Source organism: Condylura cristata, unplaced genomic scaffold, assembly GCF_000260355.1.
Source record: "Condylura cristata isolate star-nosed mole 26May11 unplaced genomic scaffold, ConCri1.0 scaffold00002, whole genome shotgun sequence".
Classification (NCBI taxonomy): Eukaryota; Metazoa; Chordata; class Mammalia; order Eulipotyphla; family Talpidae; genus Condylura; species Condylura cristata.
In genome coordinates, this window is record NW_004567103.1 from 45,269,049 (window position 1) to 45,282,515 (window position 13,467).

Consider the following 13,467-nt stretch of genomic DNA (forward strand, 5'->3'; position numbering starts at 1 on the left):
TCAGAAGTGTTTTAAAATGAGGTTCACATTTTTCGAACAAGGGAAAAAATCCCAAAATTGCATTTTGCCATTACAGACTCATACATAAGGAAAGGTTGTGTTTTCTAAGTGACAATTGTTAAGACATAATATTCGAAATCAGTATTTAATCATTATAATGAGGTATTGTTTAAATATAACCACCTTTAGATTATTCATAGTTTAATTAATATACTCATTATGAAAATCTTTGAATCAGATATTTGATGAACTACTTGTCAGTAACAAGGCAGCATTAATTAGGCCTATATTGAGATTAACATTTTTTAAAAGTACAACTGCTTATAATTATAATAGAGCCTAACTAAAGACCGCCTTCGTTGAGCTAAAACTAATAATTTCTCTATTTGAACTGTTAGCAAGAGATTATTAAATTAGTATAAGCTAATATCTCAAAGTATTAAAATTCGCTTGACCAAACAGATTTTGCCTGTGGCTTCAGGCACTGGGGCTATGGTTACCCTCTGGTGTACCCAAGCCTGAGGCTAGAGAGTAATGCTACTCAGCCAAAACTTCCCCTTAGCAAAGTCACATCTAGCGAGGGAAACCCAGTCCAGAAAGACCCCTACAGTGCGTGGGAGCCCAGTCTTGGAAATCTGTTTCTTCTGTCAGCTTTGAGGCCCTTTTATTCACCCGGTATCCTGGTCTCCGAGGTCTGGTCTCCCCCCATTTGTGCTCTAAATTCTGGGGCCCTGCGGGAAACGGAAGCCCCAGACACTATGTACCCACTACCTCCACTGCTCTCTCCATCACCCCCACCCTTCATGTCTCCTCCCCTTTTCAAAGGGCGTCGGAAGAGCCTGGCGCATCTGATCTTTCACCAGCACCAATTGAAAAATGGGTGCTTGTCACAACACAGATCACTGCCTTCGGCGCTCAGCTCCCCACCGAGCTCTGCAAGGGCCCCCCCAAAGGCGGAGGGCCTGCTCCCGCTGGGAAGCAGTGCCTAAAGGCGGCAAGAGGGAAGCGTTCAAAGACAGCCGTCGGGGGCCGCAGCTTTCCCAGGTTTCCTCAGCTCTGCGGCAGGATCTGGGGGTGGCGTTTAGTTAAGGCGCTGGGTGGAGGAGGGAGACTGCATTCTTCCGGCGTAAACTGATGAGAGTTTCCCAGTGGAGATGGCCCCTTAATGATTTGGCCTAGGGACCAGGCCTCAGGCCTTTCGGGCTGTAGTAGCACACGCTTATCTTTGATTTGCAGAGCTCCGGATTCCAACGAAGTCAGTGAAGCCCTTACGGCTCCACCCTTGGCATCTCCATTTCTCCTAGGCTAAGAGAAAAGCCTGACTTCGTTAGGCAGCGAAAGGGCCTCTCTTTGTTGTTGGGCCCCGGGTGGAGTGGGAGTGTCTGTGGAGGGGCTCCAGAGCGCTTTGGGACTGTCCCCGGGAGCTAGCTGATTGATGGGTGTGGAGGGAGGAGGATAGTTTGACAGACGTGCCCTTCCTGCCGGTTTCCGGGGCGTCTGGCCTAGTCTTTTCCGAGTCAGGATCCAGGGCCCTCAAGGCAAACCGAAGAGGGGCAAAGGCAGTGTCTCCACTTCCAGGCTTCCATGCTTCTCAGGAGATGACTGGATTTGGGGGTAATGGGGGGGAGGGCTCAAATCTTCAGGTGGTTGCCTCAGAGTTCAGCTTTCATCTCTTCTCAGCTACCTTCATGGATCCTTTGGCACCTGAGCTCTGGTTTTGCTAAGGCGCACCTGTTCTGATGCCCTTTCCCAGAGGCCCTTGCCATACATTCTCTCCCCACCCTTATAGCCCAGGTAGCAGTTGGCATCCTTGGGTGGCAAGAGTAAGGCAAGAGGAATGGTACCAGCAGCAGGGTATCATACTAGGCACCGGGTCCTTTATCCTGGTATGTCTGAAACCAGGAGCACTGTCTTGCTTTACCTGTCCCCATAGGTGTATGTTCAGCTGGCCCCCAGCACCCTCTCATACAGCACACCAAAGAGCAGCTTTCTCGAAACCATAATTTTACTGTTTCAAAGAAACTTTATAACTTATTTACAAAGTTCTTTTTTCCCCAAGATACAAAGCAATAAGTTAACATTCTCAATATAAAACTAAACTTTGACATAGAGAACACAAAACACGGTTGATTTCAATTGATCACATTTTCCAAATTTCACAAGTAAAATGTCAAGATTCTCATTTCACAAAGCATCAGGTTTTACAGCCACACACAACAGAACGGAAAAAAAAGCTAAGCTTGTGCAACATGTTTACAGAACAATAATAATAATAATTAATAACAACAATAATATGTACAGCGATTTGATCCTGCACTGGAGACTGTCATTTCAGGGCAGTGACTGGCATTATTCTGTGGCCAAGCCATTGGGGATTGTTGTAAAGCTGCTTTTGTCTTACTTTTAAGTTCACTGGCATTTGGGCACTCACACATGCCTGCCTGTTTTCTCTCCCATCAGTCCTCTCTCTCTCTTTCTCCTTAAGGAGTAAATTATGACTTTCCTTTTTGTTTTGGCAAAGCGAGGACACATCTTCTTGAGATGAGAAAATTGTGTTGGCTTCATTTCTCTTTTTTCTTTTCAAAATAACACGGGACACATAAAAAATGCAATCATTCTGCTCCAACCTCTCCATACCAGCGAAGTACAAAAGTTACTCTATAAGTTAAAAATCACCAGGTCCTCCTTACTCGTTTTTTCCGGGTGCATTTAAAGGGATTGGTACGTTCAGTCAGGGGGTCCTCAGTCCCCATAGAATCGCAAATTGGTCAACATTCAGCCTCAGGCAAGTCTAGTTCTCAATAAATAAAACCCCCTCCCTCCAACATCCCCCAATTATCGAAGGCTTTACACAGACGATTAGGCAGGCCCAGAAGGTCCAAAAGGACAAAATGTCATGTCCCAGTATCAGGAACTTGGCGGCTCTAGGCCCTGTCCCCCTCTGGCTGGGTGACTTTTTGCAGAGGCCATAGAACGAAGACAACGGACAAGCGAGGACCTCGACTTCCTCAGCGCACAGATACAGAGCGAAAGGAGACAAGAGACGAACAGGACAGAAAAGAGCTTTTGCTTTTTCTACAGTTTTTGTTATCTTCCTGACAGTCCCACGCAACTGAGGGACGGCGGGTCGGGTTCAGCGGGCTCAAGTACTGCTCGCACTATCTCCATGGCTGTGCTTGGGCTCTGAGGCCGCTCTTCGCTGAGACCACACCGCCCAGATCGGGTTCGGGTGAGGGCATGGGCACCAGGAAAGTCGCCAAAGCAGACCGAGCTGATCTCTGTGGAGGCGATGGGCTCCTTGCCTTCACTGTTCGTTCTTCTCTCTCTCTGGGCCCTTCTCCTCCCGACCATGGCATGTAGACGGGGTTGGATGGGCCTGGAGGCAGGAGGGGCCCGGGCCAGGGGAGACAGGAAGGAGGTGGGCTGGTTCAGGCGGGCAACCTCACATAAGTTGGGGTTGCTGCATAGCTTCTTGGTGTGCTGAGGGGTACCATGACGTGTAGCTGGGGATGTAGGAGCCCGCGCTGCCGCCTGAGCCCTTCGCGGATGAAGAGTTGGGGTTCCAGCCCGGCGGCACTGGTGGGGAGCCGGCAGACAGGGCCCGGCCGTTGGCCAGTGCGCTACCCTCCAGAGCCGCCCCGCCCTGCTTCATCAGCTTCTTGAACTTGGAACGCTTATTCTGGAACCAGATCTTGACCTGCAAGAACCGACAACAACGTGACTCGGGCTAGGTCCATTGTGTCCACTGCGGTGGCGGTGGCAGAGAAAAGAGGACCATGAAACAGTGGAGAAAGGATCCCCACCTCCCCCTCTGCCCTCCAGGACCCGACAGTTTTTTGCTGGAAGTAGCAAAGTAGAGCAGCACCACTACTCTTAAAGAACCAGAAGCTGGGAGGCCCGACCGCCCGCGGTGAGCAGCGACAGCTCTCAGAGAGCCAGGGGGCGTGGTGGTGAGGTGTGAGCAGTGATCCCGGCCTTCCCCTGTCAGGGACTCAGCCGGACCTCGCAGTCGGCAGCCAACCGATGAAGTCGCAGAGCCTGCCCAACATGGAGTCATCAATTCCAATAAGAACATCAGTAAAAGAATCAAGTGGAGGAAAGGAATGGAGGGAATTTATTTGCAACGGGACACTCCTCTTTGCGCCATCCTTTCTGCCCTTGAGTGAGTTTGGGGCTGGCTGAGGATGTCACAGGACTTTTGTGAAACTTTTCATTTGGATAAAGCAATCTTTTCCTTAGCGTGTTTTTGCTCTCCCCAGCTGCGCACCATATCCCGGCCCAGACGTTGGAAACGCGGACAGTCCTGATCAGAACGCCCCGGGCCTCCAGGGATCTTAGAAAAATCCGGGAAGGAAGGTCTGGTTTCTCCTTCAGGGTCTGGGACTTGGGAGGTGAGAGGGCAAGGGAAAGATGCCCCCTCCACACACACGGACACAGTCGGGGAGGAGGTGGAGGGACACAGAGGCTCCGGTCCAGGCCAGGAGTGATTAGTCACACACTTTAAAGGCAAAGAAGGGATTAAGTCCCGCGTCCATTGTTCCAGTTGTTCGGGCACGTGTGACCTCAAAGTCCCAAACAAAACATCTAGGGAAATCCTTCCTGCGCCCTAATCAGATTGTCTCGCGACTGAGGGCCGCACGGTAGGCAATGCCGGGTACAGAGTACAGGGATAGAATCAGAGCAGAGAAGAACGAGGGAGGAAGGAGACGCACGCTTGCGCGCGCGTCCAGACACACACACTCACACACTCACACACACACACACACACACGACACCCGGGAGGAAAAAAAAAAAGAAGAAGCTCCAGGACTACTGGCCGGTCGCGAGTATGCCTGCGTGGCGGAAAGGCAGCTGCAAGGTACCTGAGTCTGCGTGAGTCCCAAGGAGGCCGCGAGCTCCGCCCTCTCCGGCAGAGCTAGGTACTGAGTTTGCTGGAATCTCCGGTTCAGTGCCTGCAACTGCAAACTGGAATAAATCGTCCTGGGTTTTCGGATCTTTTTCCCTTTGCCATTAAATCGCACTTCACCACCTTCCACCACGGTGCTCTTCTCAGAGTCAGCCCCTGGAGGGACAGCAGAGCGGGACCGTTGTTAATGCGAGGCACAGCTTTTAGTGAGGGAAGCCAAAAGCTAGGTGCTACCCACGGGTGGAGGAAACAGAGCCAGGAAAGAGAAAACACTCAAGAAACTCCGAAAGCCAGGGAAGGACTCCCACAAAGTCCAAGGCCCGACCTGGGCCGCTGCAGGCCAACTGGGGCAGTTCCCAAGCGCTCAGCTTCTGCCTTTGCAGAGAAAGTTTGCTATTTTTGCAGGCGGTAGTTGAGGTTTAATTACCCTTAATTGCATACATTGTTTATAGCGCTACGCAATAAATAATTACCGAGACTAATATGTGCACATGTGGGTTTCTGTTTTCAGCCCGGCATTGTGTGTTTCACGCACCGAGCCTCCCAGAGGCTCACCCAGTATCAGGGGACTCTCTCGGCTTTATCCTTTGCGGGATAGTTGCGAGCTGGTGGAATTTTTTTTTTTTTTATTTCTTTGCTATGCAAGGATCCATAGATTGATACCTGAAACCTCCACTGTTCTGGCGTCCTCCCCACCCCCACCCCATCTGTCTCCCCTCTCCCTCCTCTCTCTCTCTCTCTCTCTCTCTCTCTCCCTTTCTCCCTCCCTCCCTCCCACCCTCTCCCTCCCTCCTTTATTCCCCTTCGTACCTCTTCCTCTCCCTGGCAGGCACACGTACCTGGATCCTCTAGGCGACTCTGGGCGAGGCTGGTGCTGCCCGGGTAGGACTGCACCGAACTGATGTAGGGACTGGACGCGTGGCTGCTGACCGAGTTGACGTAGGGATAGCCCAGCGGTCGGGAGAAGGACGAGGCCGAGCTGTAGGCGCCATCGGGCTGCGAATGGCCCGCCGAGTGTAAACAGTGCATGGAGTAGTGCCCGTGGGACATGGGAGAAGGAGACATTTGCTGGTTGGGCGGCCCAAACTCCATAAACACCGCCTTGCCCGACACAGGGCTGTTGAGACTTTCTGGCATGGTGGTCATGGTCATCTCTTCTCGCGGGGTCTGAGTGTGGGTCTCTCTCTCTCTCTCCTCTGCTTCCCTTCCTCTGCTTTCCTTTTGGGGGTCTCTGTGTTTCTCAGGACAGGAAGGAACCCAATTTAAGCGGAACAGGGGTTTTCACTTTCCATTCATAAGAAAATGGAGTTTGTCTCTTTGAAAAGTCTAAGCATGATGCTGCCGAGCTCCCCAAACTCGCTTCAAAGCTTTGACTCAGCCAAGGTCATAAATATTCATGACTGGCGGAGCTGATTGGTCCGCTGTCGTGCATAATCACCGGGGATTGGTCCGAGGTCCTCCGGCTCCGCTGGTCTAGAGCGGGCGAGGCGGCCCGGCCTCGGGAGAGACGCGTCCACACTTCCCGGCCGGGGCTCCTCTGCAACAGAGTGCGCCGTGTGGGGCGCACAATGGACTGCGGCGCCCGCGCAGAGACCTAGGCGGCCCGCGGTGCTCAGCTTCCCGCCTTCCCGACGCGCGGTACTTACCAGAAACCAACTAGCGGTTCGGCGCCGCCACCCAACCCCTCACCACTTAAAGTCCCCACCCTTCGCCCGCCCCCAACACCCGGGACCAGGGTACCGCTTCTGACCGCCACCGCCGGCTCCTGCATGAACTAGGGCGACTCTGGAGCTAGGCTGCGGCCTCCGGAATACCCGGTCGCGCGATGGGGGAAGGTGCCCGCTGTAGCCAACAGAGCGCTAAGCTCCCCTGCGTCTTGTGCCTAGAGCAGCGCTCTCCTGGCGGCGCCTCCCTGGTCAGGGTCGACTCTGCCCCCTCTCTGGGGTCGGGTTTGGGGCCCTCCAGGCGAACTCACTCACTCGGCCGCCGCGCCGCCGCCGCCGCTCCCTGGGGCCCGCTCGCATTGCTCCAGGCCCAGGTGGCCACTCTAGCTCGAGGCTACACCGGTCTGATTAAAGCAGTGAACGCGGAGAGCCAGGAACCCGCGCTTCTCCTCCCAGGAAAGGCGGCCGCACCGCCCCCTCCCCCCAACACACACCCCCTCTTTCCCTCCCAACCTTCCTCCGCCTCCCCCTCCCTCTCCACTCCCTCAGCGCCCAGCGCCGGGGGCTCATTCGTCCCGAGGGTGCAGCGTAGAGTGGAGCCTTGAAGTCGACGGATTCTGTTCTGCTACGACTGAAGATGTCAGGTGGTCATTTTTCGACCTCCTGGGGTCTGGAGAAAGTGCCAGGGGTTGGGGGGGGCGGTGAGTAGGAGTCCTGGGATACACCAAAACCCGTGGCCAACACAGGCCAGCGGTCTTGCAGATCATGTGTGTAGACAAGTTCCTCATTGTCGCCCAAGTTGCTTCTCATCTCTAGCGGTCAAAGCTGGCAGCACTGGACCTGAGGGCAGGGCTGATGGAGGCAGCCGCCGAGCCTTCGGTCTTCCCCGGCGCTGGGTACAGGAAAACGCACAAAAGCCCCCAGCTGCTACCACCACGCCGCCACCCTAGCGAGGCGTGGCGTGCACCACGCTGGCTGCAAGGGGCTGTTGGTTCCCTATCCCGCCAGCCCCACGGTGAATCCCAAATTACTTTGTTAGGTAATTAGAAAGTGTTGATAATTATTTCTTTCATAATTTAGCTGTGTGACGGGAACGGGGAAATGATCTTGTGAAAGTTCACACGTGCAGATGTATTAGTTACTGATTCATTTGATTAAATGGTAGTCTCAAGTGCTCGGATCCGCAGCTGAAGGCGCCCCATTAGCATAACACTGATGTTTAATTTTCATACGCATAATTAGCCATATATTTAACACTAATAGCAACATGCAGCCTTTCAGCGTTAAACAGCTCGGGATTTGATCTGGCCTGAGCTGAACCTTCGCCGATGCACCTTCCCCTGTCTGGAGTGCGCAATGATCACAGGACAAACCTCTGTAATCAAGCACATTTTGGCAGAGGGAACACCAATAAAAATGAACATTCAAAACAAATTACATCGGTGCTGTCGTTACAGATATTAGTGGAAGGGGCTTCTCTCTCTTTTTTAACTTCTGTAGCAGCTGCTGCCGCCCGCGGAATTCCTCTCCTTTGGTTTAAGGGCACGATGTTGGGGGTAGAAAATTTTCAGGCAACGTGGTTGGAGCAAAAAGAAAAACAAAAGCAAACAACAACAACCAATCCTCCAAACCAGTAATGGGTTTGACAACGTTTTAAGATTTTTTTTTTCTTAATCACCGAACCACACGGTGAGGCTTTGTAGCAACAACCAGCTAATGACTCCTCCAGCAGACAACTCCCGAAGCCAGCAACTCGACTCCTCTTGACTTCCAAGTTGCACTTGTGATTCTAATTGCTCCTTCCGAGCGCCCGTTTTGGGGGTGTGAAGTGCGGTGCACCCTGCACAGCCGCACGGATGCTGCCGGGGCGTCTGGTCTCCCGCGCTCGCCTCGCGGGTCCTGCCCACGTAAGTGATCCCGGCGGCTGGTGCAGGGTGGGTGTTGGGACGAAGAAGCAGGGCTGAACTACTCCAGGTTCTCCGAGCAACGCTGAGGAAACCCGACGGCGGGCCGCCCAGGGACGGTTTATTCCGAGAACTGCAGGGGGGTGGGGGGAAGGGGTTAGGGGCGGCCAAAGGTGGATTACAGTCTCCAAAGCTTTCTGTCCGTCCACATTTGGAGTGGTACCCAAGACTTTCGCAGCGCAAGGGCCGGAAGGTGGATGGGTGAGGGGGAGGAACTGGCTCCAGGGAACAAAGGACCCGCACGCGCCCCATCGGGAAACGGTTTCAAAGTCTTGCTTATTTTAGAATGAAAAATGTGGGGGCGAGGCAATGTCTACGCTCGGGAATTGTTTCTTAGCCCCAGAGAAACAGGTCCGGGTAGGAGCGGTTGTTGAGCCAGGGCCTTCCGGCGCTGAGACACCGAGGCTTGGACCTCAATGTGAGATCTTATCTCTGAGTACAGATTGGACCCCTCCCGCCACCCATCGCTAAAACACCTGTTCTAAAATGTCGGTTTGCTTAGATCTTTGCCAGCCCCAACGCTGAGAGGAAACAAACTCTCCCATTTATCCAGAGTCCCGGATTCCCAGTAGAACCTGTTGAAGACACCGCAGGACCCGGTTCCTACTGGTGCTAGCTGTAGCCACCGTGGCTGGAATTCCCACCACGGCTGGGTGAGGTTTGGGACCAGTTCGGCTGGCACGGGGGGGGGGGGAGCAGGGCAGCGTAACAAGTTATTTTAAAATATGCTTTCTAATTTCCCCTTCAAAGTATGTTAAAGGGAGTTGGTTCTAATTCAAGGTCTTAGCTGTGGAGCTGCTGAGTATTGACTGGTGTGGGTATATATACTTACCTATGTATATATAATGTGTACACTAAAGTTTACTCACTTTAACAAATGGGATTATAAGCTTGTTCCATAAATTCTTTCACCTAAGAATAGTTGCTGCGTATGCAACTGTTATCCCAAGGGTTGGTAAAATCCTGGGTCCTACCAAAATTATTTATGGTGGACATCTGAATAAAGTGATCTGTTGATAAGAGGAGCTAATCATAGCAACTGGATTTCTCGAGGAGAGAAGTGAAGTCACTCTCTGGTGCACCTCTCCTAAAGCTTTGTTCACCTCTTTAGAGAAACCTGATTGTTCTCCTGCAATAGCCTCAGTTTCTAGGCCTTTGCTTGACCAACTTTCCAACATACCAAAAGTTTTTCTGTAGAACTTGTAAATCTTCAACTCCTCCCTCTTCTTTTCCAGTTCTCAGATTCACTAGGTCCACTAGAATCAGAATGCCATATGTCCAAATTTCACATCCCTGGATGTAGAGAAAGAGAGCAGGAAGAGCTGGAGATCACCCAAGAGAATCCCAAGTTCAGGGGAAAACCAGAAAACAGGAACTAGCCACTGAACTTACTTTCTTATCTCCTGTTTCCACCACTCTAAGTATCACAAAGACATGCTAGTTCTCAGGTCCTGGAAACACAGGTCAGGTCAGCACAAGCAGCCACTTTTCTGAGGAGCTATCTAGTCCAAGCTTTATTTAGTGGAAAGCAACTTTGTAAAACCCGCTTCAGTAGAAACTTTAGGTAAAAACACTTACCCAGACACCTTTCCTGGACTTGTTTGTAAAACCATGACCAGAGGGGAATTGTTTCCTAGGTGGCCTGTTAGAGGCCCAATCCCTCTCTACTCCAGAACAGAGATGTGAGCTGGTCCTGGAGGACATGTGTAAGGTAGGGAAGGTATTCAGGAATAGGAATAGGAATTGGGAGACAGAATGTAGGCCACTGGGTTTCCTGTTTCTGAAGCAGGTGGAGATGCTGGTGGCCCAGAGGAGTTCACTAGCTGCAACCCCACTAGTTAAGCTCTTGCCCTCCTACAAATAGCTTCTCTTGCTGGGATCCTCTGGGTTACACCATGTGTGCTGGCCCCCCCAAAAAATAAAGAGGTCTATTTAGGAGCTAGATCTAGATCCATCCTACACTGTTCCCATCTGGGTAGGTGGAGCTGGTGTGTCTGGTCTCAAAGCAAGTTTAGCCACCAGTGTGCAGGGAGGGTCTCAAAAATTTGCTCTGAGTTGTCTGGGCAGGGCAAGGTGCCCCGGGGAAGGAGGTGCCCAAGTGGACTTGGAAAGTCTGTTTTTAGATTGATAAAGACTTGCAAAAGTGCCAGGGCTGAGGTCCATTGAGGCAAAGAAATATTTGGAAGGAGACATCCCATTCTGGGGTTAATCTTTTCATTGCAAAAACAAGAAGGGGAAAGAACCAGAAGAGCTGAGGGGCAACTGCCCTAGGGAGTGCCCGTGGGAACGCCAGTGTGTGATCCACAAGGGTGGAAGTCTAAAAATTACTAGCTAACAGCCTGGGGTTTTTCTTTTAGTGTGCGTGCGTGAAAACTTCGAAATTCAAAAACTAATCACCTGTTCCCCATCTCCCCGCAACTGTCAGAGATGAAAGGAGAGCAGACACTGTGGGTTTAAGAGGTGAAAGCCTTTTACTTGGGCAGAGTCAAGACAAGGGAAAGAGAAAATCCTGTTCCTCTAGGAATCGCTCGTCTTCCAAACGAGGGCGTCCCACACCCCTTTCACAAACATTTCCAGCGATGGGAAGCAGAGTCAGCAGCCAGTTACATCTCCAAAGTTGCGCGACCCCGGCAGGGTTTTCGATCCGCGTTCTCAACTACCCTCATACCCCAGCGCGCCTTTTCCCCCCAGGGCGCTGCTGGGTGCGAAGTAGAGTACCGCGCAAGCTGGTTTCGCCCTTGTTTTAAAAAAGTTCTTCAGGTGAGTTTCACAGAAGTGAGGGGAAAGGCGCCTGTCCGGTCGATGCTCAAGCCTCGTGGGGCAGTTTGGTTAGGATCTGTGCGCCCTGCGACGTGATGAGAACTGTGTGCTCAAACTGGGCAGACCTGAAACACACACCGCGTAGTTAGGAGGCACGCGAGCGCCGGGGAGCGCCCGCCTGCCCCGGAGCCGCCGCTCGCCAGTGAGGCAGGCCAAATCTTCCCTTCCCTTCCAATTTAAACGCAATGAGGCAGAAGGCAAACACCTTTGATTGTCCAGGGAGATGGCAGTCCAGGCATCTTCCAGGACTTTAAACTCAGGGGATCCCTCGGTTATGATGGGCTCTGTAAGAGGGAAAATAGTTACTGCGGTGATCTAATCAGGTTCTTGTCAAGCATTGTTTCGGCTGATTATCAAAAAAGAGAGGAAGATGGTTCTCCCCCTTCCTTCCAAGTGCCTTCCCCCGCGGGTTCATGTTGTCATCTCGAAGGGTTGATAATTGATGTTGCTTACATAGTATACTACAAACTAAACAGTAGGGAGAGGAAACACTATGGCATTCAAAGATGTATGAAGTTGCCTAGTTCATAATTTTTTAGAAAAAGGGCATTTTAATCAAGCTTTAATTAGGACCCTGTGGATAATAACTACCCAAACACCAGTCCCTTTTATAAATACCAGTCAGTTAAAAAAAATATTTGAATTTTTAAAACCTGTTCAAAATGTGCATTAATCAGCAAATAACAATTTTCTTATTTTACTCTAATTGCTTCTCTATTAAGTCCCACAGTAAGGAATATGATGCCTTGGGGGTCTTAGGTGATTGGAATTTGGAGGTGACACCAATTACGTGATCAGCCAGGAATGGCCTGCCAGAGAGTACATGCCACTTGCTGACAGGGAGCAAGGGACAATAATCACTTCTAGTTACTGGGTGTTAATGAAAAAAAAAAACACAAAAACAAAACAAAAAACCAAACATGACATTATGCTGGTAACAGAATTAGAGGTTGGACGGCTGCCGTCTCCTAAATGTGTCGGTAAGTATCTGATTTAGGAAGATGAGGCTAGAGGATATTATTTAATCAGATTTACTATGCATCTGAATTATTTCATTATGCTGATTGGTTTTATTAGTCCTTCACGGGACTGCCTGGCTTAGGCCAAGGCTGCTGCTTCCGCCTGGGAGCCACAGCTCACTGAAGAGGAACCCAGCACTGACCTATGGTAAACGCCATGCCCTCCTCCATGAGTAGATTGCTGTCATTTGCTGCAAAACAAACAAACAAACAAAAACCATTGAGGGGAGATGGGATTGGGAAACCAAGAGGTGATCAGAGACCAACAGAATTAGAGAGGTTTGGGTTACTCAAAAAACTTGATATTTTTTCCCCCTTTTAGTGGAGAAGGGTGGTGATTTCTAGAATCCTGGGTGGGAGGTACCATCCAGGATAAAACAGTGTTCCTGCACCTCAGCCTTTGTATTTTCTGCACTTGGCATCAAAGCCTACCAGGGGCAGCCTGGATGTTTAAAACACCTGTCCAGCTTGCTCTTTCCCCTACCTCCTCGCTACTTACTGGGAGCTCTCAGGCCTCAGCTAGATTCTGGGTTTTACCCCCCAATTCCCATCCCAAAGAGAAGATGTCTGGGGGAATGGATAAAAACGGAGGTCAGTGTAAAGAATAGGACAGGAGTGACAGAAAATCATTCCAAGTGTTGGTGCTGAATAGAACACAAGCCAGAAAGGCCCTTTTCTGCATTTCTATCTGGACCTGTTCTGAGATGCCTCAGATGGGGTTCCTTAGTCCAAGAGAGTTCTGACTTATTGGGGAGCTTGAGCTCTCCCAGGGGGTGCAGTGGTTCCTCTAGAGACTGATCCCATTCCAAGCACATAGGTCAAGGCTCAGAACTTTCATTCGGTCCCTGTCCAGGTGTGTACCCCCACTTTGGAGACACTTCAAAACATCCAGGCTGCCCCAGAATTGCCTCCTACTCTAGCTCTGAGCTCCCCCTCCTCCGCCCACCCCAGCCCACTGCTTCTTTCTCACTGTAGGGCACACACTCAGCCAGTGAAAAACAGGAGATTCTGGGGAAGGAACACAAGGGTGGGTATAATCTAGAAATCACTAAAGAGTACATGCTGCTAAGCACATCAGCTGTCAACGCTATGTA

General features: G+C 51.1%; 2 protein-coding genes across 2 annotated transcripts in view; both read right to left on the reverse strand.

Annotated features, from left to right (window-relative positions):
* Nucleotides 1–3,363: 3,363 nt before the first annotated feature.
* Nucleotides 3,364–6,276, reverse strand: DLX1 (distal-less homeobox 1). The gene is made up of 3 exons (XM_004674541.2): nucleotides 5,746–6,276; nucleotides 4,863–5,062; nucleotides 3,364–3,697 (listed from the first exon to the last, which is right to left on the reverse strand). The coding sequence occupies exons 1-3, from the start codon at nucleotides 6,056–6,058 to the stop codon at nucleotides 3,443–3,445; spliced, it is 768 nt and encodes a 255-aa protein (XP_004674598.1). The 5' UTR covers nucleotides 6,059–6,276; the 3' UTR covers nucleotides 3,364–3,442.
* Nucleotides 6,277–10,997: 4,721 nt separating this feature from the next.
* METAP1D (methionyl aminopeptidase type 1D (mitochondrial)) overlaps nucleotides 10,998–13,467 on the reverse strand; it is a 66,993-nt gene continuing 64,523 nt past the window's right edge. The window contains 3 exon segments of the mRNA XM_004674542.2: nucleotides 10,998–11,419; nucleotides 11,560–11,638; nucleotides 12,517–12,564. Coding sequence (XP_004674599.1) covers nucleotides 11,341–11,419; nucleotides 11,560–11,638; nucleotides 12,517–12,564 — 206 coding nt within the window. The 3' untranslated portion in view covers nucleotides 10,998–11,340.